General features: G+C 38.3%; 1 protein-coding gene across 1 annotated transcript in view; it reads left to right on the top strand.

Moving 5' to 3' along the window:
- Positions 1-26,120, top strand: part of NELL2 (neural EGFL like 2) — a 120,801-nt gene that overhangs the window by 14,826 nt on the left and 79,855 nt on the right. The window contains exons 6-9 of the mRNA XM_017733156.1: positions 456-584; positions 1,828-1,930; positions 21,510-21,601; positions 24,369-24,471. Of these exons, the coding sequence (XP_017588645.1) occupies positions 456-584; positions 1,828-1,930; positions 21,510-21,601; positions 24,369-24,471 (427 nt within the window). The remainder of the gene's footprint in view (positions 1-455; positions 585-1,827; positions 1,931-21,509; positions 21,602-24,368; positions 24,472-26,120) is intronic.

Below are 26,120 nucleotides of genomic sequence, written 5' to 3'. Positions count from 1 at the left end.
GCTGTTATCTGGATGCTTTGATACACTAACGTTAAAAATGCTTGGCTGAAATGCAGAAAAAACTGCTAGTGTCGCTTCTGAGTTTTATTTTCATTTGGCTCTCTATCTGCAAGTACTTTATGTAGAGCAAGATTCTTGATCAGTTCACAAAACAAAGATGAGAAATCAGGAGCTGTACCCATCTTGACCTGCTCATTTTGTTTCATGACGTCCCTGATGTCATGATGATGAGAAAGATGAACTGCATTGTATCTTACTTCTTAATTTCTGTCTCTGAATGGTGGTTTAATCATGTTGTATTTAACAATAGTAGTTTTATTGTCTCTGACTGCATTTTCCTGAATGTATTCTCTCATCTGTGTACTTGATGATAAGGGGGAAAAGTTTGAATTGTGTTTTTACTAATGTGGAAGCCACTTAAAAATTCAAAACATTTTTGTGAACTGTAAATACAGTTGTCTCAAGCTGAGCAGAGGATGAACAAGTTGGATCAGTGCTACTGTGAAAGAACCTGCACAATGAAAGGCACAACCTACAGAGAGTTTGAATCCTGGACGGATGGCTGTAAGAACTGCACTTGCATGGTATGGCTATGGTTTGAGTGGAGAGTCAGGAACTCCAGTGTTTCCTCTGATTAGTTTTATTGAGACAAAAAATGAGAACTTTCAGATGTATGCTAGGTACTAACAACAAAGAGCTTTAACATCTGTTCTAAATCTAAGGAATAGTATTAATAGATGTATTTTCCTATGTTTTCAGCATTGCTAGCATGTGTAGCTCCTGTATTTCATGTCACCTTATGCAGGTGCTAGGCAATATACTTAGCTATCATGTTATTCCCTTGCACCGAGTTGCAAACAGTTTCTCTGGAATTCTAATTCCTTGCCTTTTGTCACTATAAACACAGCCTTTTTCATAGTAAATGATTTAATAGATCCCTTGTGTCTGATTTCCTTTGGTTGCCTTTGGTTACATCTCAATAAGTAATAAAAAGTAAAATGTCAGGGTCATGTGCAAGCTTTGTTATATTACAAATGAAAAAGATTTAGTGGATGGAAGATTCCCAAAGGTAGCACATCTCCAGATGTGATTTCAAGTATCCTTTCAGGTACCAAACTAGGGCATCTGTATTATTGTCCATTCATGTAAAAAAACTCTTTCATTCCATTTGAACTCATTAAATGCTTAATCCAAAGGCCATTAGAAATTGGTGAAAGGGCTTTTGTTGTCTGTACTGCACCTTGGATTGATTTGTTGCTATCTGTAATTTGCTAAAAGGGTCTCTTTAAGCTTAGTATTTTTTTGACCTTTATATTTCTGAAGGGATATTCATTTTGCTTTTAGTATTTTATGGTATAAAATCTGGCTGATAAATGTCTAAAATTCTTTGAATTTAGTGTTAAATTCATTACATATTTTTGACCTGGATTTTTCTCACAGCTATAATATTACTACCTTTTAGATATTGTCTCTGCCATAAAATCAGAAAGCAGAGTATTGTTCTGTGCCGTTGTTATTTCACAGTAATCTGTCAGTTTTTTGCTGATTGGCAGAATGTTTTGCCTCCAAATAGATTTGCCTCTAAAAAAAAATTGATCATTATCATCTCAAAGAGAACATCATTCATTTAAAAAGATTGTGTGTGTGACATTCTGAAGAAATGCTTTCTGTTCTTGTAGTTATTAAAAGACCCACGTTAAACTGTCTTTTTTGGATGTTGTTAGAAAGTTCATTGCATTTAAAAATAGATTTTCAAGTTCCTGTGTTTGAGAACATCTCTGCTATTGCTAAATAAAACTACCAGTTAAGCACCTCTTATTCTCCTAGAACGGTACTGTGCAGTGCGAGGCTTTGATTTGCCCCCTTGCTGACTGTCCACTTAAATCTGCCCTGGCCTATGTGGATGGCAAGTGCTGCAAGGAATGCCAATGTAAGTTTTACTGTTGTGCCTCTTGCTAATGAGTGCTTTGAAATCTTAAAGAATATGAACCTTTCTGTAAATATGTCAGTGGAAGAACTGGTCATTAAATAGCTGGGTTGTGGAACTGGGGAGCTTAGACTTCTCTGAAGTGTTCTGGGAAATTGATAACCAGAAGGTTTTAATATTTAATGTGGGGACATTTTAGTTTCATTTTAGTTATGTTATTTTTATTTAGCACAGATATTTATTATCAAAATTTATAAAGAAAAAAAAGTCACTTATAAAGCTTTCTGTAGGCTTTCATTATCTATGTTTTAGACCAAACTGCTAGAAATTCAAGAACAATTGCCTGGTGTGTTTTTTGACCACTGTCTCCAACACCTTTATCACAAGAAGAGTGTACTACCAACCTTATGTTATAGAGCTTAGAAATGGAGGTTCAGATTTATGATTCTTCTTCTGTAGTTAAGAGAAGAGAAAAGAAGAATTCTTTTCTGTAGTTAAGAGAAGAGAAAAGAAGAACCCAGCAAAACCCAGACACCTAGAAAAGGTCGTAAAAGAATTAAAGGAAAAATGGAAAAAGGTGATTTAATATTGTCATTTAGGATTGGATACATGATTACGTTTTATAGCATTTCAATTTTGTTGCAAATAGGGCCAGAGAAGGGGAATTTTAGGTTAATCACAATCTAGATGGACTATATATAGTATTTCAGATTGATTATGTATGTATATTCCGTATGTTATGGTTAGTTATTTCAGACTATGGTAGAATCCATTTTTGAAATTGAGCATGAGATGCACACACTTCTTTATTCTGTAAATGTTGAGATTTTTCTCTGTGGTTTCATCACTGTTCTACTGCTGTATAAAACTTCTTACGGAGTATAGAGAAATACATAACTGGTTAAAATGACATGTTGTAAGATAAAATTCCGGAAGACGTTTTGTACTCCATTGATCTAGCTCCCACAGGAGTTTATTAATATTTAATTGTGGTAGAAGTTACACAAACCATCCTTTCTTATGAAACCTTATTAACTTACTCAAGTAGATTAATTCTAATTAAGAGGAAATAAGAATTCAAATACTTTTTTTTAACCAACTGCACAGAATTTCCATGCATATTAGATGACTCAGGGAGCTCGTAATTCAGGGAGGTGAGAAGTGTGACGTTCCAGGCTCTATTTCAGGCTGTTTGAATCACTGACTGTGGTGGCAGAATTTGAAAACCTGATCCTCTGAAGTATGTTTTTGTAATGTACTGCCTGTCCATTGAGTTGGGAATTCTCCATCCAGATGTTAATGGGGAAGCACTCACATCATATGACTTCTTCCAAAGTTGTTTTTATTGGGAGTCTTGACAAAAGTCAAGAAATGTGAATGAGCATATGGACACAGACCTTGTTATAGAGCATTGATACTTCTTCGAATTAAGATGCAGTTCTGGTACAGCACACTGATGTTTACTCTAGTATTTCCTGTTTGATATTCTTAATATTATCAGTGTCTTAGCTTTCAGCGTTGCTAATTTGATGCCAGTACATAATTAAATTTAGAACTAACATGCACACATACTACTTTCTTGACAAACTACCAGAAAAATAATTAGATGAGAAAATATAAATAAAAATGGCTTTTGAAATTTTTTTCCTAATTTCATCTAGGTTATTTAAAGTGACTTTTAAAATAAATCACAGAATTTTTAAAGTGGCTCAATTCTGGGAACCAAAGGACAGAGAATGTAAATTGGAGTCGCATTGACAAGGTAGTTAATTCCAGTGAAAGAGTGGAAGTTAGAGGCAATGGAGGCTGCAAGACTCTCACTTATTCTCCAGGCCATTTTGGTGGAAATGCTAAGTTGTCTCTGAGTTCATATACATGTGCCAGCTGTATTCTGTCTTGGTGTCTTCAGGTCAGGGTCTGAGCTGATGGAGGTCAGCGTGCTCGGTGAAGTTGGCTCTTGCTAGAGGCATCAAAGCTGTGTTGCTCCATTTGGACAGGTTCTGAGAATAACTTAATTGTTTTCAATGCTTAGAACAACAGCAAAGGATGTAGCTTCAGACTAGATAATATAGAGTGAACACAGATGGCTTATAATTGGGAAAACAGCTAATTAGGGGGTGTTGCTCATGGAGCCATATCCTTGGGTTTGGACAAGCAATCATAACTGCTGAGAAAAAATAATGCCTGATAGACTGTTCTTTAGCTGGATTTTGTATTTGTTTCAAGACAGAACATGTATGGATATTGATGTTTCCTTCCTGGTGTTTATGTTATCTCATACCAGATGATGGGTTGTTTCTGCCAGACTGTTGTTTGAGTGGTGCCCAGGCAGTGACAGCTGCTGGAGCCTTGTGGCTGAGTCTCGCTCCCCCAGGGCTATGTGCTTCCTTCCACACTTCTTCCTTTCTTTTGGTGGTGTTAAAACAAAGTCACTAAAAATCAAGAGTGAGATTGGATTTAGTGACAGCTGGCAGAGAAGAATTAAGAAGACAGCACTTCAGGCTCTTTCAGTGACCAGCAATCAGGCTTTCTGGAATTTTTGTTTTATTTTGTTTGGTTTTTAAAAAAATTTTATTACCCCTCAGTGACTGAGGATGGAGTCATTCTGCATGGCTTTAGGCATGTAGAATTTGGGAATACAATCTGAAGTTGCTTCACATATACTAGCAAATAAAATAAGGCACAGTCCTGTGGCACTTGTGGCTCTCTTTTCCTTTCCCACTCCCAGCAGATTATCTGCATCCAGATGGTTGACTGGGAATGGCCTCTCATCAGGGCTGTACCCCCAGCTTGTCCCTGGCACTGCTTCAGAGCAGCTTGGCTGGTACAGGCTGACATGGTGCTGTGATGTGTGCTAACACTCAACCTGCAGGGAGAGTTACATGCCATAACCAAGTGTTTTCAAGCCTGTTGTCATTTGCTGTTTCGTTTACCTGTTGTGTTTCATTTACTAGTTGTGGACATCACCAATTTGGCTCTCTTGATAACCAGCTGAAGAGACTGGCACCTCCAGAAGGCACTTGGTGCTTTGAGGGGCTGGAAGGGATGGAATTAGTTACTTTCTGGAAGTGGGCATCTCCTTTCATAGGTTGGATACAGAGCCCAGGTGATTAGATTATATACTGAACTTTTAGACAGCTGAAGTTGTGAGACTTATCTTACATCAGTTACTGTGATGTATATCAGGTGGGTAAAATAGGAATGTAAAGTGCTGGATTTTCAAGCCTGGTTCTGGCATTAAACTGTTATGCTAAGAGATTTTCCCACACTGCCAAATCCTAGGGATTAAATTTCAGCCCAATCCAGCATTTACATTTTGGACAATGAAGCTTTGTTATGTCTTGTTTGATGACATTTTCAACACTTTGGAAATTTCAGCACAACTGACTCTTCATGTTTTTCTTAAATGTTTAGTTCAGGGAAGAACACTTAGTAAGGAATGGTTTAGATTTTGTTTTTTAAACCAATATTGCTTTGACTTTGTTTCTTTTTGTGAGCCAAAAGAAGAAAGCCACAAAACAAACAAAAAACCAAACCCTGACCTTCTCTCCTAACTCCATACCTTTGTTTGAGGCCATTCAGACAACTTGTACTGTTTTGTCTTGTGTGAAGGTCGATGCTGGTAGCATGAGGAATGGCAATGCATGCAAATTATCACTGTGTTTTCTATTAGCTGTAATGGGTTAAAAGAAGCAGCAATCTTCCAGGGCAGATGAATGGGCCAGTGTGTTGGATATATGTTTCAGCTGCAGACAATGTAAAATTCAGTCCAGCTACCATAGAATACATCTTAGTTCATTGGGAGCTTCCTGTGGAGAATTGTTTGGAGCTGGAAGGCAGAGACTACTTTTTCTATGCTCATTGCAATTTTAAAGCATTCTGAGGAGGTATGTGCAAATCATTAAATTTTTTTCTCCTCTGCAGAGACAAATGCTTTGTGTGGTGATAGGCCCCAATACAAATCGTGGAGAGATTAAGCTTCACTACTGACCCTATAAATATTGCTTTAGACCACAGACTTGGCTTGAGAAGTACAAGGATGGGTTCATTTATTTTAAGTGAATTGTGGAAGGACTGCCAATATCTTAGCAGCTGAGACAATTGGTGCTTGGTCAGCAGATCTTATTATGGTAATGTTATTATTAGATAGTGTGTTAACACTAAGGCATCACCTCTAAAAGCTATATGCATTCTTTTTTAAATGGAACTAGTGTGTTTTTAACAAACTAGCTGGATTTTGTTTTTATAAGACCAGAAGTGATATTTGTGCCAGTATCTGGTGCAGTAATAAAGACTGATTTCCAGGAATAAATTGCTCTCTCCTCATCACTCTCCTCCTCACAGTGACACTGCAGATACTAATCACAAACTATTTAAATCCATCCCAACAGATTCCAGTAGAGGTTAAAATCTGAGCCATTATGCTCAAATCTGCAGGCTGTGATTTTTCCATATACCTGTTTGTTTGGTTTTTTTCTGAGACAGGATATTTGATAGGTTTCTGGTGCATTGTAGCCAAATCCACAAACAAGTATTTTAAGCAACTGTGAGAAGCATAGGGTTGTACTGGATCAGCTCACAGTTCTGGTGGTAGCAGGTGTGGAGAGAGAGTGTGTAAAGGGGTTCTATAACTCGGGAAGGATTTTTTAACAAAATAATTAAAACACAAATATGGACATTGTAGCTCTTAATAACATGCATGGATTTCTGATGCAGTGATCTGTCTTGCTATCTTGCAGAAACTTTTAATTTTATGATTAAAATTAAAGGCATTTCCCCTCTTGTTCTTCATAATGCACTCATTTTTCCCCCAAAGCTAGACACTCTTCTGCCAGCTCCAGCACTTGTAGCCTACTGACACAGAGAAGGAGCTGTGAAAGCCCATTTGCTTCTCCTTTGCAGTAGCAATTGACCAGCAAGAGTGCAAAATTTTTATCTAGAAACTTAAGGAATATTGGTTAAACTTACTCTGAAATTCATAATTTATTCAGGTGGTTTGAAGGAGCATTGTGGACTTAAGCCTGTGTTGTTTACTGAGTTCCATCTTTTTACAAAATTGCCACTTTTTTGTATGGGCTTTCATCCTCTAGCCCTAGGTGACTCCATCAGTAGCAAAGTGGGATGCCAGCCCCTGCCTTGTTCAGCTGAGTGCAGGAGAAGCTTCTGCATTCATTGTGGCACAGAGAAGAGGCTGCAGCTTGGAGAAGTGATTGAATGACAGGATTAGTCGCTAACTGAACAGGTCATCTTATTCTTGCAGTAAATGGGAAGGGAAATGGAAGAGCATCTCCAGCATCTCCAGCAGGCTGTCTGGAACATGCCATGAGTCTGAGGGCTGTGGGCAGCCAGCAGGCATCAATACTGGAGGAAGAAGAGGCAGTTTTCAGCAGTCAAACAATGATTTCTCATTTATCATAGTTTTTTAAAAAATGCGCACTTTAGAATATAAAGGAGAAGCAACTTTCTGGTTAATACAAAAAATAGTTGCTTTTTGATTTTAAATATTTATATGTGGCTTTTTAAAGAACATAAGAGCATAAATTCCATTCTATTGAGGTTTCTTTTTAATATGAAAATTCAGATAAATTAGCCTACTTCAGAATAGTATTAGAAGATACTTGAGCTATAGCCAGCACTGGATTGTTTAGAGCTGTGTTATTTGCTATAACCTCCTGTAGTCAGCATGCAGAACTTCTGAATGTTATTTAGCAGAACAGTGTCCATTCAGCCTCTACTTTCTGGATTTTCTGTGTGGAAATAATTCACATCAACCTTATTTTTTAGGCTTTTGAATAACGTATGATGATAGTACTGCATTGGAATGACAGATAAAAAGTATTATATACCCACTTGTACTACTGAGATGAATTACATTGTACTTTACTGACTGCTTAAACCATTTTATTACTTGTTGTGACTTCAAAAGAGAGTCAGTATTCATATTCATTTAGAAATAGGACACAAATAATTTTTCTAATTAAGTACTTCTACAAGAGAAAAAACCATGTCCTTGAACTCATGTAGGCTGATAAAATCAGGAGATGTTTTAGATTCACAGAGCTATAATAGAAAAGCCTACTTGATGCACGTGTCATTTGTGAATCCAGCATAGCTCCTACAATGTCAGAGTCTCACAAAAGGGCTGAGGTAGGAAGGGACCTTTGGAGGTCTCCTGGTCCAACCCTTTTGCTCAAGCAGGGCCATCTCAAGCAGGCTGCCCAGAACTGCGGCTTTTGAATATCTACACAGATGGAGACTCCACAACCTCCCTGGGCAACCTGTGCCAGTGCTCCGTCACAGTAACAAAGTATTTTCTTGAGTCCAAATGGATTTTTATGTGTTCTGATTTGTGCCCATTGCCCCTTGTCCTGTTGCTGGGCACCATTGAGAGCAGCCTGTCTTCTTCATTCCCTTCCATCAGGAGTTTACACACTTTGGGAAGATCTCCTCAGGGCCTTCACTTCTCTGGGATGTCTAACATCTCAAGAAACGGAGACTCTTTAAGAATGTTTGGGGGGCTTTCCTGTGCTGAAAGCCAGCTGAAGAAAATGGAAGGAATCCCCTTGGCTTTGGTAGGCAGGGCCAGTCTAACCCTTGACCCAAGGTTCTCAATCTCTGCTATATTTTCCATTGTAAAGCTGTAGAAACTTTCAAACTACTCGTATACCATAGCAATATTTGGTTTATATCTGTTAAATAGCCAATGACAGAATTGTTAGGGGATTTTTGCTGCTGAGCATGTAGTCTCAGGTGACCTTTGTTCTTTGTAAGCTGGGCAGTATTCCTCATCGGAAGGAAAACAGGGAGTCTTTTGACTTGCAATTCCCCTCTGAGAAGGAAACCCATTCCCTGTGTGTCTGTTGTTCTCTATAAATTGAAATATAGCTTACAGTAAATTGAAATAGAGCTTACAGCTCTCAGAATATTTTGCTCCTATGTTTCCTTTCCCCCTTCCCCATGTCCTTTGAATTTCATTGTTCCTTGTTAGCAAAGGAGGATTTGGGGAGTCAGTGCCTTTGCTTGCCTCAGACTTTATATGCCTCAAAGTGTGGCACCCTCCTAGGTGAGCAGCCTTTTAGCTATTCTGGACCCCATGCATTGTGGAACTCCACTAGAAGACTCTAGATCTGGAGGCAATGTATCAGTATATGAGGAGAACTCCAGTTAATGGTAAAGTCATCTTGTGTTAGTCTTACTTTGTGCCTGAGGAGTGAATAATAAAATAAAGTATGCTTAAGAAAATCCTTATTCATTAAAATGCATTATACTGGATATGTAGCAATCTGCACTAAAGAAGAAATTGGAAACATAATATTGGTAATTTTATTGGTAGAGAATTAAAAATATTTTTTTACATGGAGAATTTTGCTGTAGGCCATGCTCTGCACTCCTTATAACCTGTTTTTGTTGAGTTCTTGTGGAAAAAGAGCTAATCTTTTCCATTCCTTTTTCATTATATTCTTACCAGGGAGTTAATAAAATACAAAACACCTGCAGCATATTATTATTTTAGTTTATTTCCAGTGCAAATAAAACATTAACATATGCTAGATATGAATATATTTGCTTTCAGACAGATGGGAGTGGACAGATTGGTAGCGTTCCAGTTTCTAGTAAGTTGGTACCCTAACTTTAGTAATGCTGATTTCACCAGAATTCACTTAGGTCAGTATGAAATAATAATTAAAAAAATCCTGGTTCTATTTATAATTACAGAAATCATCTAAGATGTGTGAGCATTCACATGCCTGGGTGTTGATTTCAATATGTTTGTTCTCACTAGTAATGTGCTTATGTCACTCTATACATGCATCATTGGTCTATGGGGCTCTTTTTTTATTTGTTTTGTTTTTTTGGGGGGAGTCATGGTGGGGTTTTTTATTGCTTTGTTTTAGGGTTAAGGTGAGGGGAGTTGCTGGTGTGTTTTTTTTTTTGTTTGTTTGTTTTTGTTTTTTTTTTTTGTCCCACAACCAGAAGTACATTGCCAAAACAGCAGCTTGTAGCTGATGTTCTAGTTTTTGCCTGGACCTTTTATTATGTAGATCGTGGAAATACCTATAGTATCAGTAGCAAACGTCTTCAATGGGTATGTGCTGTGAAAAAAAGAGAAGTTTGCCTTAGCTGAAAACCCCAGAACTGCAGGTTTTGGACAAAGTCACAGAAAAGTAACCAGGTGGAGGGAGAGAGTACTGATGGAGCTGGATAGAGTAAAGGCTCTGCAAAACCCAGCCAACCAAGCAAATGAGAGTCTTGGCCTGTACAGTTTTGCAAAGACCAGTTTGCACCTGACATACTCTTATTCAGAACAGGATTGACAAGGATTGTTTGGATGGAAAGCTGTGCTAGGGGAGACACTGGTAGGAGATATGGGAGTGTACAAGAAGGCGTGCATACAGTTTTTTGACATTGCCTGTGTCTGTGAAATGGAAAAATGGGAAGGTTGTGAAGGCTGGAACTCAATAAATAAATTATTGGAAGAAAACCCACCACAAAACTGTCAATAATGTGATCTTATTTCCCCTGGAAGGGATGGTAAAATATGAATGAAGTTGATTCAGTGAGATTAATATAAAATGATGTATACTGTTACCCTTTATTTGTCTTTTTGTGAAGATAATGATTTAAACCAGTGGCTTTCAGTCTTTTGGACTGCAGAAATTTGACATTTTTTCAGGGGAAACATGTAGGGAATTAAACCATCTGTTGCTTGGTTTACTTCTCTTAACCACTGCTTGCAGCTATCTGAAGTGGGATGTATAGACCTCCAGGCTGTTATGGATCACTGTTTCTACATCTGTCAGCTCATAAAATGTGTTCAGCTTCAAATAATGGTCACTTAGTTCCATGTGAGACACAACTTTAAAATGAAAATCTTGGCAGATATGGTGTAACAGACCTTTATCCTGCTTTCCTCATCTGTTGCCTTCAAAAACATCATTGCAGTCCTCTTTATTTGAAGAGTTTCTGCAATTTGCTTTTGTCACTGTACCAGTCACAGGACTGTGTCTGTGGTGTTTCTTTATCTCTGTTCCGCCTCTCTGCTGATACAGAGAATTTTTACTAATTTTTGCATTTTCGGGGGGTTTTTATTTGGTACCAGTTTCCACAAAGAAGAAAGCCCTGGTCATTTATTTGGAAGGGTGGTTGACCATCCTAAGCCTTTCTCTACAGGGTAGCTGACTAGTGTATTTTCACCTTCTACTTGCTGAAATTATTTGTGTAAGTTTCTGATTGCAGATGAAAATTCTGGTCCTCCTCTTCTTGTTTTAAATTATTTTCAAGTATAATTTTGACTGTCTTCCCAGATTTCATTTAACTTGTGACATTTGGTTAAAATCTCTTAACATTATTTTACATCTAGAAATTTTTTTCTTAAAGATGAATAAAATTTGAAGATATTATTAGGCTTGCTTTTTTTCTGATGTCTAGTGTATACATATATAGTAGTGTTAGAATTACAGTGACATTATTGTTTGATGCAGTAAAGTGGGACAGAAAACACCTGGTTTCAGTTGTAAGATTTTTTTTTCCCGCATCTTGAAATCAAAGCAAGTAAATATGCTTGACTCATCTGGAAAATAGCACATATCTGTTTTTTCTAGTGAGTGAGCACTTCAAATCCTTTGAAGGTAGGGAAGATGAACAGGCATGCTTCTCCCTATGTTGTTATTACTTTGACAAAGACATGTAAATTCAGATATTATTTCCCTAAGATGTTTCTTTAGGTTATATTCATATTGACTAAAGTGCATTATTTCTCTCTCGGCAAATTTTACAGGCATGTAAAGGGGGACTTTGTTTCGTAGATGTTTTCATCATGCTTTTATCTAGAAACCTTTGTAGATCCTCAAGGCAGCTAAATGAGAAATCAAATCTGAGTATAGCATAGAAGAGATAAGTCTTGCATATGGTTGTTGTGAATTTCTCAGACAGCATTCTTAATAGTAGTAGCATATGACTTCAGAATGCTTAAATGTTGTCCATTGTCTTCTGTGACTCTGGAGGAATAGAGTTGGTAGTACGATGTAAGCGTCTAACCACCCATTTTTCATTTTACTAATTTTGCAGTATTCTGTTGGTGAGTTGCTGTGAAGAAACATGGGAGGACATGAATACATTTTAGAAGTAGAAAATTAAAATAGACATATAAATCGCTAAAGGAATCACATCCTTGGGGAATCACTGGTTCTATCAGTGCTAGTCACTTTTTAAACACCCTCTTTTAAGAGCACAGGAGCAATTCCAGAATGTTGGAAGTCAAGCATGATGAGGCAAAAGGTTGGCTTGGCTGAAAAGGGATCTTCTTTTGGAGCTAAGGCAAAAAAGGAAGGTCTATGCCCAGTGGAAGCAAGGTCAGGTGACATGGGAGGAGTACAGAGATGCTGTTTGCCACTGTTGGGAGAAAATTGCTGCAGCCAAAGCTCAGTTGGAGTTGAATAAGCTCCATATAGATAAACATACCTAGTAGCACTGGGTGTGAAGTGTGTCTGGAAAGGTCCTCCTAAGGACAATAGGAGTATTAACAAATATGATTTTTTTTTTAATTACTAGCGACTGTAAGGCTTTCTTTCACTGATGTAGTTCCCAAAGAAAAAATGTAGTAGTTACATTAACAGTTGCTATGAACTCCAGCTTATGGTTTTTCCGTGATGCATCAGCGTATGAACAGATGCATTTGGGAGAAATTAGCTGTGACATAGCAGAATCTGTGAACATCTGCTCCAGCTACTTTTAAATTTTTAATTATTTCAAATTCTGAACTGACTTTAGACATGAAGTATTGTATCGTTTGGGAATGCACAATGGGTAATAGTAACTTCTAGGAGCCTTGAGAAACAGCATGTTAGATGTACATAGGTTTCTTTTTAAAGTTGACTTTTGAAAATTTCCAAAACTATTGGTAATACCTGATTTTTTTTTAATGTTAGTTTTTGGTTAAATGTTATTTGATAATGAATGTTGAGACTGAGTATATAAAAAATTTAGAAAGCCAATTCACATAACCAGTTTTAATCACGATTTCCAAAAATGTGTTTACACCTCTGTGTTAAAAACGTTTTGCTGCACTAATGCTAAGGACTTAGCTTAAGAATGTTAAATACAGTTCTCTGGAGTGTTTGTGATTATGCCAACTAATCCTGTCATTCTGGCTGAAGGGAGGGGGTGGAAGGATTGGTAGATTCCTTATGTGGTAACAGAAGTGGATGGAAGAGGAGTTGGGAGCATGAAACTTTGTCAGTTATTGTACAGAGCTAGATGCAGGTCCTTTGAAAGAAGTGAGGTTTAACAACAGCAATAGATGTGGTGCTCCACTCCTGGGAATGTCTAAGTACATTAGACTGGCCTGTGCCAAGAAGGCAAACGTGAGTATTGCTGTAACAGCCAACTTAACCAGGGGTTGCCGTTTGTAGAAGTGAAAGCACTTGGATCTGAGAGGAAAATAAATACAGTGAGATGGATGCCAGGTCACACGATGCTGTGCCTTCACTAGGGAGGTGTGTGCAGCAAAGTCACAGTGCAGAATTTCTAGCTAAAACATCTGTGGAAACTGTTCTGGACCAAGGAGAGTCTGAGAATGGAAGCATCTGTAGTGTCCCTGATAGTTGCTTAAATATGGGTGTAGCCTGTGAGTACTTAAATAATACAGCAAGCTGTTGACCAAAAACCCACATAACTGTTGGAAGTAGCTATAAATTTTTGGAGCAGAAGCTGTGTAGAACCTTTGACTTGGGAGCGTGGAAATATCACTTCCAAGTTTTTTTCACCCTAATAAATGCCAGTTTTACTATATTGAGGTGGAGCTTGTAGTTTTGTAGTTTGCTTAGGATCATTTTTAGTACTGTCAAAATCTGGGAAAATGCTGCTGCTCAGAGGCGCTTGCCTTTTACTGAACATTGTTCACTTGATTTGTGTCCACAAAGCTGCAGAAAGTCACCATCTCAGTAGTCACATGCAAAAATGTGTCTTTTAAAATTATGCATAATTGGTGCACTCTCTTTTATTTTCGTGGCAAATCTGAGCAAAATATCCTAATGAATAAAATGTATTATTTTATTTCCCTTCCACCATCTGTTTGAAGTCTCTGTGGAGTGGATTACCAGTAACACCCTTTAAGAGCAGCTGCAGGAGCAAATGTGTATCTTCCCATGTCATGTCCATGGATGGTTTTAACTTAGGCAGTGGACAACACAACCTTCTTTTTATGTAGTAAAGTAATGCTGGTTGGTGATAATCTGTTTAGCTCTCATAGATTTCAAAATACTGACTCAAAAGTGTTCAAGTCTATAGCAGTTTTTCATTAATTTCATAAATTCTCAATACTCAGTCCTAATCAGTTAATTTCATCTTGCATATGTATGCCTGTGACTTGAGGCATTCTGATGGGTGTATGGGTGAGTTTAAGCATGTCTTGAAGTATAAAGTGCTCTAGGGAGGTGTCTAGTTTTCTAAACTCCGCTATTTTTCTCTTAACAAAGTTTTTGGAAAAGTATCTTTTACAACTAGCCCAGCAGTCCAGCTGAGAGAAGGTGGAACAAAGTAGAAATTTCCCTGTTATTAGTAGCTGTCAGCAGTTGATAAAATATCTGTTTGCACCTTCACTTAATACAGCTATGTCACGGCTGTTGCGGATAGCTGACATAAGGAATCTATCAGATAATGTCTAATCCCACCTTTATGGGGATTATGTAGGCCTGTAATATTTGCACTGGAGTTCTCTTGGTCTGTCAGACTGTTGTGCTATTTTTAAACCTTTAATATAATTGTAATACGGTTGTCATTTAATTAATATTAACTCAATTGCTTTTCTTCTCCTGACACCCTCTAAGGCTTTTGTCTTGGTGTTTGATTTTATAGTTTCACATTTTGCTGTGAAAGTTACTTGAGTATTGGATGGTCAACATAGTGAAATTGCCATAAAATGGGTGGGCATTTTGATCACGTTAGTCATGCTCAAGTTTTTAAAATCCTATGTTTATAGTCCAAAATACTCCAGTTCTCTTTAACAAGCAGAATATGGTCCATTGCACTAAAGCCCAAGTTTTGCATGTCTATCTGTAGAACTGTTTTGGCTGCTCTGTTTAACCAAGCTAAAGTTGCATTGTGGATTGCAGTAATGCCCTTTTTAAGAGAAGATGACATGAAACACATTGTCCAGATTGGATCTTTGCTTACCAAGAGACACCTCCCTTTGTGCAATTAGTGTCCATTGGCTTTGAATGGCTGCAGCCTCTTTCCCAGACTCCCTGTCTGACAGCCTACTTTGGAAGTTTTACTCATCTGTTAGGTCTATTTTCCTCAGCTGAACTTCTATCAATAGAGTTTTTAGTCGTGTTTTCATGTGCTTTTTCAGTGCTCAGATTACTTTTTAGTCTTTAAGGATGACTCAAGGAGCTGCATTCTGGGATTCATTTGAATTCTATAGAAGACTTCTCAACAGCAACACGTAGAACAGATGAATTATGTAATTTCCTGGTAGCAGTTGATGGAAATACAGGAAATATGAGAGGGAGGGGAGGGGATTTAGGATTTCAGATTGACTCCGTGTCAATGTGACTAAACAGCCTGTTTGTGTTGTTGGAGGTGTGTCGCACCATAGATACTCTTCAGTGGTTCTAAGACTAATGTAGAACAATGACTTTGTGTTTTAAATGTAATAGGAACGTTTAGCTTTTCCAGCTAATGAGAAATAAGACACGAATAGTAATTGGTTCCTTGTCATGATAAAATTTCAAATAAATTTTTCAGCTAAGGAAGCAGAAGCAGATATATGCAGCTTTTCAGCAGTGATTGACTGGAAAAATTCACAATATATTTTTCAGCTTGAAATTTGGAATAATTTTGAATTGTTGAGGGAGATGGTATGAAATAAAGTAAGTCTGCATCCTCAGTGACTGCAGTAACAGAGGAATTTGTGCTTTCCAGAAAATGAACAAAAAAGAAATAATGCCCAACTCCCTGCAAAGATAAATGAGCAAGGGGTGAGAGATGTGCCTAGTAATGGTGTGGCTATCAAGAGAAAGAAATTCAGGAAAGGTGACGATTATGTCTGTGTGTACTTCTAAGGATAAAGCCACACTGTGGTTTTGCGCTATGTAAGCTTGCAAAGTAGGATTAATGGGACTTACACAATGCCTAAGCCTTCGTCTCTGAGCAGTGGAAAATGTAATCAAAGAGATTCCAAGGAGGAGGTTGGAACATTAAGGGAATGAGACAGGTTTGGGGGCTTTTCTGTGAGATAATTTTGTGTGAGTTTCCTCCCTGCCAACCAACCAACAAAAGTGCTCAAAGACTGAAGCAACATAGACTTAATTTCCAGAGTTAAGTTGTCCGTTTATAATTACCAACAGATTTCTCAAAACTGCAAGTCCCATCTGCCACTCATTGGACAGTTGTGAATACAAGAAATTAAAGTGGTTTGAGGAGTTGACCAATGGGCTAAACTTTCTGCTTTCCATTGGTGGTAAGTCTGAATCCAAACCAGCTGAGATACCACCATTGTGTATGCATTCCTCAGGGGAAGGCATACACAATCTAAACAGTGAAGGTGATAAATGCAGAAATGAGAAAATGTACTATGTAACATCCTGAGAACTCAGTGAACAGAAGGCAGGAGTTTGCTGGGCCATGGATTTTGCATGGACATTTAAAATAATGCAAAAGGAAAATGTCATTTGGAGGCCAGTGGGAAGAAGAAAGGGTTGTGGAAGAGAAGGGATGGTTTAACAAACTGTTGATAATTCATTCAACAAACCCAACAGCAAGTGGGCTCCTGAAAGAAGAACATGGAGAAGATTCCATGTCATTATCATGTGTTAAATAATACTAAAGGATAGTTGTATTATTACTATATCTGCATAAATATAAGGAGACCTTGCTAATAATTTCTTAGACCGTGTACACAGATGCTTACCAATGTAATATTTGATCACTTTCTGCATACAAATAGATCAAGAGTAGTCAAACTTCTAAGCAGGTTTTGTAGGCTTCCTGTTTCATCTTCCTAGAAACCTGTGCTTTGAATAATGTATATTATTTTAGGTACTGGGGGAATATGGAAATTTGATGGCAAGAGGAAATGGTTGATGTAATTCAGCTGTAGCTGAAGTCCTACGTAGGCAATAACTATCAAGATCTGGAACAACTAACCATCAGGTAATGTCTTGACTGTGACTCAGTCTATTGAATGAAAGGAAGATGAAGGATGATATGCTTCCCCAGAGAGATACCAATCACTAACTAATCAAAGTAATCCTGGGAAGCATCTAGCCAAGCAGAAATTAAATCTTCACTGGACTTTTCCAACTAGTGCTAGTCCTGATGCTCATGTTGCTGAACCATCTTTATTTCTGAAGGAAAATAAAAACGGGAAATACCACCATCATGGGATGTTTCCTGGCTGTGACAGTTGCTGTCAAGAGGCAGGAGGAACATTCTGTTCCACCCTGCCTGGGACATGGGTGCCAATGTCTTAGGATGAAAGTGGTGCATAAAAAAGTTAGTAGATTTGTCTTTCTAGAAATCTTTCCATGTGTGCTTAGTAGTCACCTAACCAGACAATCTTAAAAGTTTTTAGAAGCCTCCAGGTAGCTTGATGCAAATCTGCCCTTTACCGTTTGTCAGGAAATTTTCTGTTTGTCAGGATGCCTCCTCAGTGGGCAGTGGAAGAGGAGTGGGCTGCCAAGAGAGCGGGAAAAAGACAGAGGCATTTGTGACAGTATTGGGAGAAGAAAAGACAGTGTGCATTGGTAAACTTACACCATTGCTAAACCCACTGGAGTCTGTCATGATAAATAAACATGGAGCCAGTGGTACTGGTGTAGATGAAGTGCCTGTGTGTTTTTGGCATGGTTGAGAAGAAAAAAAACAAGTGATAGTGCTCCAAATTAAAGCTTCAGCACATACCTTAGTTCTTGCTGCTTTTTAATGGAAAGAACTACCCAAATATGATGGAATCATTCATGTTTTAGAGAACACTAGTAGGAAAGAAGTAGCAGGTTGTGTTGATTTTGATGGCTTTAAGAAGAAATACCCCTTTTGAACGTTGTCAGAGCAGCAGTCTGTAAGAAGACATGGTTAAGCTTGTGCTTAGATTATTCAGCTTAACAGGTTTTCAGTTCAGTTTCAACAATTCTTTTTAATTTGGCATTTATTGTTTGTTGGGTTTTCTCTCTTTTCTCAAGCATGGTTTGGTCACTCTATACAGACAGGTCCCTGATACCTGGAGACTTCATAACCTTGCTGACAAAGCCACACCAAAATGCTTGGATGGTTTATTTAGGGCAGTTCAGTGGGTGAGATATAACTTTCTTAGCTGCATGACGGCCAAGTGTTGTGGTTGTGGAGGTGGGTGCGTGAGCTCTGCTTGAAATTTCTGGCACCCACACAGGCAAATGTCTTGAAACATGCACTCTGCTGCCATGTTTTAACCTTTGAGAAACAATCTTTGGGTGCATGAAGATATGTGGGAAAGGGTTAAGGGCCGTCTGGGCAGAGCCATCTCTCACAGACCCAGAATTTCTAAGTTTTTCTTGTTTCCAAGACTTTATGGAGAAGAACTGATTTTCTTCCTGAAAGCGTTTGTGATACTGCATTACTACGTTAGAATGGTTTCATATGTGAAGACTTCCAAAGCCTGTTGGTGAAATAAAAAAATAGCTTTATTATTTCACACTAGGCTGGATGTGTTCTTTTCATAGTTCTTCTGTGTATATTATTTTCTATTTTTCTTTGAAGAATCAGGTTTGTTGCTATTAGTAAGAAGACTAGATTCAGTGGACTATGCTTGAGGTAGTTTGTTGCTTTGTTTTTTTTGTTTTTTTAAAGATACCTGGGTAGTCTCCCTCATATGTTGAGAATATTTTGGCTTCAGGAGCATATTTTCTTCTAAGATAGAATGACAGTGATTTTGATGTCTTTTGCCTTTTCTGTGAACAGTCATAGTCTGCCTGTTGGGAACATGAGGACGTGTTAACAGTTCATTGCCATTGTGTGATCCTCAGGCACTGCTGTACTGTATTTTTTCCTGTCACATGTAGTTGTTCTTAGAAACTTGAAATGTATGGGTCAAGGGAAAGGGCTTAATATTTGACTACTTCAGTTTAGCGTCATGGCCTATAATGCATAGGAGGTGATAAGTATGACTGGACAATTGTCTTGTCTTGCTGGGATTCAAGATCTGCTAGTCCCTGGAAAGATTTATATAGAATTTTTTCATCTACTTCCTTCTAGAAGAGCTTGTTTCGGGGAGAGGAATGAGACACAGTATTGAGCTTTTATGACTCTTGTGAGTCACACACTCTGTGTGCAGTGGGTTGACCCTGGCTGGACTCCAGGCACCCCCCGAAAGCTGCTCTCTCACTCCCCTCCACAGCTGTACAGAGGAGAGAAAATGTAACAAAGGATTAGTGAGTCGAGATAAGGACTGGGAGAGATTGCTCACCAAACACCATCATGGTCACTCTTCCACAGGGTGCAGTTCTTCAAAGACAGGCTGCTTTGGTATGGGCTTCTCTCTCACAGCCTCCTCTCAGGCATCCACCTGCTCTGGGCTGGGGCTCCTCCACAGGCTGCAGGTAGATCTCTGCACCCCCATGGACCTCCATGGACTGTTAGGGGTACAGCTGCTTCACCATGGTCTGCACCATGGTCTGTGGGGGAAATTCATCTCTGATACCTGGAGCACCTCCTCCCTCTCCTTCTTCACTGGCCTTGGTGTCTGCAGAGTTGTTCCCTTCACATATTCTCACTCTCCTCTTCTCTGGCCACAATTACAACTGTGTAATAACTTTTTGGTTTTCTTCCTCTTAAATCTGTTATCATAGAGGCGTTGCCACCATTTCTGACTGGCCCAGCCTTGGCCAGCAGCATGTCCATTTTTGGAGCCACCAGGGATTGGCTCTGCTGGATATGGAGTAACCTTCTGCAGGTTCTCACAGAAGCCACCCCTGTAGCACTTCTGCTACCAAAGCTTGGCCATGCAAACGCAATACACCTTTCTTTGTGGATGTTGTACAAACTTTCTGTTACCCCTCTGACCTATGGCTCTTTTCCGTACTTTCTTAAGTCTGACGGCAAATTCTGCAGTTCATGGGATTTATAGTGTTGCAACATGCTGTGATACCAATTCTTGAAAATGTTTTGGATGCTTAAGTCACACAAGATACTTTATATTTTATAAGATATTATAACTCAAATTTTTCAGTTTCAAAAAACCCGTTTTTGTTGCTGTACCCATCACTTCTTTTTCATTATCAGTTCCAAAACTTTACATGCTGACAAAGTAATAAGAAGGAGCTGCAAGTTAAAAAAGAAAAATAAAGTAGAAAAGAAAATAACAGGAGTAATGCTGTAATTCAAAGGTAAAAAAAGTAAATCCAGAGGTGACTCAAAATTAAAAAAAATATTCAAAATTAAAAAGAATAAATAAACCAATAAAAAGTCTTGCACTTTTAGATATTTTTGTCTGCCAATCACAGTCTGTTTAAACAGTATAGATAAATCTCTCTGTGAAGGTATAATTGATTTGCATCTCCAAATCAATGATTAGCAAATTAGACCTCTAACATGTAATCTAGAACTTAAAAGTTGTAACCTACTCCTGTTATTTCATGATTATGCTTACTTGATGAGCCTTGACTGTGTCCTAAGCAACAGAGAGAGACATCTGATTTTCTGTACCTAGCAGTTATGTTACTCAGCCTTTATATTTTGCATAATGTAATTGCAGTAATGGACCCATTAAAAAAACAAAAAAGCAAGACTGTTTGCTGTGAGGATGTTTTATGGAAGTCTTAAATATTGAATAGGAATTTTGGTGAGCAATCCAGTATGAGCTGTGTCAGCATGCTGTTGTATGTGCCAGGGCACAGGAACAGCACCAGGCCATGGTATAACAAACACCAATCCTAGTGACATCCATCTGTCATTTGATCATTGGAGATTTGATCCTTTTTTTGTTGGGGGATAAAAAAAAGTCACAAAAAGTCAGTTACTGTGCAATAAAATTCATATACTGCAATATGCCTCAGCAGTAATGATAAAGAACTGGGATAATCAAGATACAAATCCATAATGTTTAAATAACCGTGTGGGGTGATGAAACTTCAAAGGACTGTGATAACAAATAAACATGTGGCTTCAGTGATCACCCTTCATCATGCAACATTCCTCTTCAAGAAACTAATTATGTATTAATGCCACTGGCACTGCTCTCACAGCTCCAGTTTCGTGTGCACCCGAGCTGTGTTGCAGGCAGTCACCTTCCTTGGTGTGACCCGAGACACGTCTCTTCTGCTGTCTCAGTAGCTATCTGTACTCCCTATTGCTTCAACATCCTTCACCTTTCTACTTACGTCTGCTTTTCTGAGTAGTTCGTGGGGTTTTTTTCTCCTCTAATTTTTTTTTCTTATGATATCCAAGAGTCCTGTAGATGGGTTTAGAATATTCTTGCAGCTGAATCAGTCTTTTCATTTTGAAATGCAGTTATCTTTAAGAAAATGTATCAGTTCTATAAGCAGAGTGCCAACATATTTATACAAAATCATTGTGTTGTTTTGTTTTGTTTTGTTTTTTTCCTCTGAAGCGGTGTGTGTATTTGAAGGCAGAACCTACTTTGAAGGGCAAAGAGAAACTGTGTATTCAAGCTCAGGAGACTGTGTTCTGTTTGAGTGCAAGGTAAGAATACTCTTGATGGAATAAAAATTCTTGCATGTTAGAAATATCAAAGTCCCACTGAAAGAAACTTTTGGAATACAGACAGATATACCTTGGGAAGTGACAGAAAAGGCATCTAATAGGTCCTGTGTTTATTTTGTCTGAGTTCCACATCAAATTTTTGCAAATCAATTTACTTTGCATAGCTTTACTTTGCATTACTTTACTTTGATGATACAGCTTGACAGTCAAACAGCATTCTTTCTTCCCTAGGTATCATCCCCATCATCAGTAATAAAACAGCAGCAGACTACCTTATGCTTCCATTTGCAGTGTTATTGTTCAAAATTATATGCTCAGGTGTAAGAGATACACGAATGTGATGGGGGCATAGTTTGGAATTCAGGATCAATATTAGAGGAAAAGCTAGAGGAAAAGGAAGAAAAAGAGCTGGTACACCAGGTATCTGGTATTTCTAGCAATGGAAATGGAGTAGGGGTGGGGTTTTTGTTTGTAAACAGAACATACCTGATGCTGAGTCTTGCCCTGCTGCCTGAACAGAGCTGCTCTTCAGGGCACAAGTACACTTTAATGGCAAAATATACCCCAGGGACAGTTGTGGGTTGAGAATTACACAAACTGCTGCAGTGAGTCTTGTGTTGTCTGTCTGGGGAGGATGGGGAAGAATCCTGTCTGGTTAGAGAGCTGCATGCTGCGGGGTGGAATTGAAAACCTGAACGCACATTTCTAGGGCAGAGAAAAAGAGGCAAGCAACTCCTCTTGCCATGGAGCTGTCCATCAGATCAGTTTCTGGAATCACAAACATTTTCATACAGTTGTTAAAAGGTGTATTTTACAAAGAAGAACTGGAAACTCATTGTCTAACTACTGTTGATTTTAATCTTTATGAGCTTAATTCCTGCAGTAGGTGCTTGAAACCCTTTTGAGAGTGGCAAGGAGAAGCTGACCCGAAATAATTTTGGATTCAGCTGTAGGCTTTTTAGGGCTCTGAAGCTCATATTTTCAATATGACACCCAGGACATGAATTCTATGATTAGTCAATGGATATAATTAAGAACCATCAAAAGTGATGTGACATTGCCTTGTGTTTCTTGCAGCTGGCAGTTGCGATACTGTATGAAAAAAATGCCTCTGTTGGCTGGGCTAGTCTGTGTTTTGTTGATTAGACTTGTTTTCTCATAGGTTGTCTCACTGTCTCGGTAGAAATAGTAAGCAGCAGCTTTGGCTGATTGAAATGTTGGTTTTTCAAGGACTGAACGGCCTTATGAATGATAATTCAGAGCAGAAAATCCATGTACTGTAAACTTCGTTGGTCATTTAGGAATTCATAGATGGGCATTATTTTATTACTACCAGAGCTTTCATAAAAGGATATAATTAATGACTTCAGGTCAAGAGGTATTAGTAGGATTGGCACAAGTACTGGTTTCAAGCTTGAAGGCTTATAATGATGTTATCAAGGCAATATATGGAATTTTTTCTTTTTGTCTGGATGCAATTAGAACCATCATGTTTTGTTTTTATTGGCTGCTGCAGTTGTGTGTGCTATAGGCATGCACTTTTCTGTTTGAGTAATATTTCTGTTTGAATAAATAAGTGAATGAAAAATTATCTTCCAGATTAGAATTTACAAAAGAATTAAATGAAATCCAGACTTCCCTGATTGATGTTATTTCTATCAAAGGTTAATTTATCTTATGGGATTGACGGGTTTTGTTTGTTCTGGTGTACAGCACATCTGTGGCTGGTTTGCTTAACTGTATTATCAGATTAGGGTTGGCTTCTCTGTCAAGATTGTCTAAGGTAAAGTTTGAGCAGTAATTTTGATACTGGCCATTGTGTTCATGTTCATCTTTATATTTCACAGTTAAAGAGGATTTAAAATTAAATGCTAGACCAATAATAATAATAATAGCACACACATACATACAGTGGCATATGCATTATTTTAGATGCTTTTCTTGCATGAAGAAATGCAGGGTCTTGAGTACATTGAAGTCTTATTTTAACCACATTGCTTATTGTAAGGCAGATGCCTCTGAGGAGCATGTTGTTGTTTGCCTTGTTTTCTTTCTTTGCCCTATCATGATTAGAGCATTGTAAGACACATTATTTATGGCCTGAGGGAGCCTAAAGGTGGTACACCCATGGTAGCCAGGTTGCTAAGGCAAGCATTTTGTGTGGCCATACTGCAGTGATTTCATGTGACCTGCACCGAGTGCCTGAAGATACTAGATACCATCTTGTGGCATTCTGCACTTCCAGATGCCTGATCCAAACTTAGCTGAGAAACTCTCTCTTTCCTAATAGGGACTCAGTGCTAGTTTCCTTCAGTGTTACTGCCACAGCAGTGAGATCAGAGATGTTCAAGTTTGATTTTACTTGCTGTATAAATAAGAAGCTTCTTTAGAGTATTCTTTATGGGGACCCTTGTCTCTGGAATCTGCTGCTTCAGATTTTTAGAAATAATTGTTACTCTTTCAGGCATGATGCTAAGAGAAACTTCTGAGGCAAGTTACTTGACAGCTAAGAAAGGAGAAGCATGAGAGTTGTTGTATCACCTTTGCTTGCTTGAAAAAGTTTGAGTATAGGGGAATTCCTGATGCTTTTATCGTGCTATTTTGTCCTCTCAAATGGTTTTTGAAGGTACCTGGAGTTTGGCCTGGGCTGGTTTTTTTTGTGCATTATAATGCTGAAACTCCACTAAAGTTATAACTTTCTTTATTTCCTGTCTCACAGTATTAATCAATTACCTCAATTTAACAGGACCACAAAATGCAGCGTATTCCGAAAGATAGCTGTACAGTTTTGAACTGCCCAGAATCTCAACAGATCCCCTTATCTCACAGTTGCTGCAAAATCTGTAAAGGTAAGGCAATAGCAGGATATATATAAGCTCAGTGTAATTTTTCATTCTTACAGATTACAAATAGACTTTTTTTCTGATAATTTTGAATAGGACACTCCTATGCATGATGGTCACTGTAGGTCTTGGGAAACTGAATAGGTAAGAACTTCACTGTGACATCTGAAAATTGTTTGTAGAATGTTTAGTAATGTGAATTCTTTGAAACATGTTTTTGTGTTTTATTCCAGCCAAAAATGGGTGGAAAGTCTAAGAAATCATATACATAACTAGCAGTTTTTCTCCCCTTCACCCACTCCAGTGTCCAAATTAAATAGATTGGAGAAATACTCATGTTTGCCAGCATCTTTCTGAGGTGCTTTGAGGTATCTCTTTCAGAGAACTGTTTGTGCTATGCAGTTGTTCAAGTACCTGGAGTAACTTGTTTACCTCTCTGGGGTTGTTGTCTGCATCTATGAGCACAAACTTTGGGGAATATTTTGGTATGCTGTGCACCTTTGTGTGCTACACCCAGTGTGATCCCTACCAAAGAAGAGAGGTGTAGCAAGTGCTCTTGAGTCCTTGGCCCACCCTTTTGATCTGGACTAACACCGGTATCTTCAAAGCTTTGAGCAATTGCATCTTCAAGTAGCTACATCTGTTTCTTCTATAGCTAAATAAGATAAATTGATACCTGGCATGAAGGAAGGTGTTAGACTCTTGGGCTGATTTTAGGTATACTTCAGTGAAGAGGGCAGCTATAGCTGTTTCTGTGCTACTCAGCACAAACATGAGTGATATGATTAATGGCATCAAGCAGAGGGATAAGAAAGTAGAAGAAAAGAACTTAAGAGAAGACAGGTCTTCAAGTCTGTCACAGTCAAAAAGGATTTTTTAATGATAACTTTTTATTAACTCTGCAGTAGCTGAGAGAAAAGGATTCTATGTTTCTTGGGCCTTTCTATAGTTAAAAAATTTTTATGCATGTTGGTTGAGTGCTTTCTGAATATTTTCAAGCCTTCCTGAACTATGCTAGCTTGACTTCTGATGGGGAGAAGAGCTTATTCGATAAACAAGAAGCTGTGGCAGGCTGTTATTCAGTAGCATGTATTTTGTTTATTAATACAGCTGCTGTTTAAGTATTGAGAATCTTAATAATAATAATAAATCAGTATGAAAGTCCTCATCCTTTCTGGATGACATGTGTCTTCTTAGTTAATGTCAAATTCTGATACAATCCAATACAGGCAAGGAAACCCAGAAATAAGACTCTTGCTTTGCCATGAACTCAGGATTCAGTGAGGAGGGCAGCAAAAAGCCAAGGAGTAGATGTTGCCATGGCCAGAGGTTGCTCTTGATGCACATGTTTCTGTTGTCGTCAGGGAGTATTGGAGACCCTCTAGCACAGTGAAAGTGTAGAGTATTTTGCTCCTTAATGTCCTATGTTAGATGCCAGCACTGTGGTAGCTGTGGTGAATGATAATATTTAAGTAACATTACCTAAGCATACCTCTAGGTTAGAGAGACAGCCCACAGCAGGAGAAAGAAAAACATCAGCCTTTCATTTCACAAGAGGTCTGTGATGTTTCTGTCATAACCACATCACTGGGTCTCAATAGTAAAACATTTTGCCTTTATGGGATCTTCTGCTTCCTTTTCTTCTTTTGCTTCAT

This window comes from Corvus brachyrhynchos, unplaced genomic scaffold (assembly GCF_000691975.1).
Source record: "Corvus brachyrhynchos isolate BGI_N302 unplaced genomic scaffold, ASM69197v1 scaffold32, whole genome shotgun sequence".
In the NCBI taxonomy this organism is placed as follows: domain Eukaryota; kingdom Metazoa; phylum Chordata; class Aves; order Passeriformes; family Corvidae; genus Corvus; species Corvus brachyrhynchos.
Note: the sequence above shows the minus strand (reverse complement) of the source record. Positions and strands in the feature narration are given on the sequence as shown.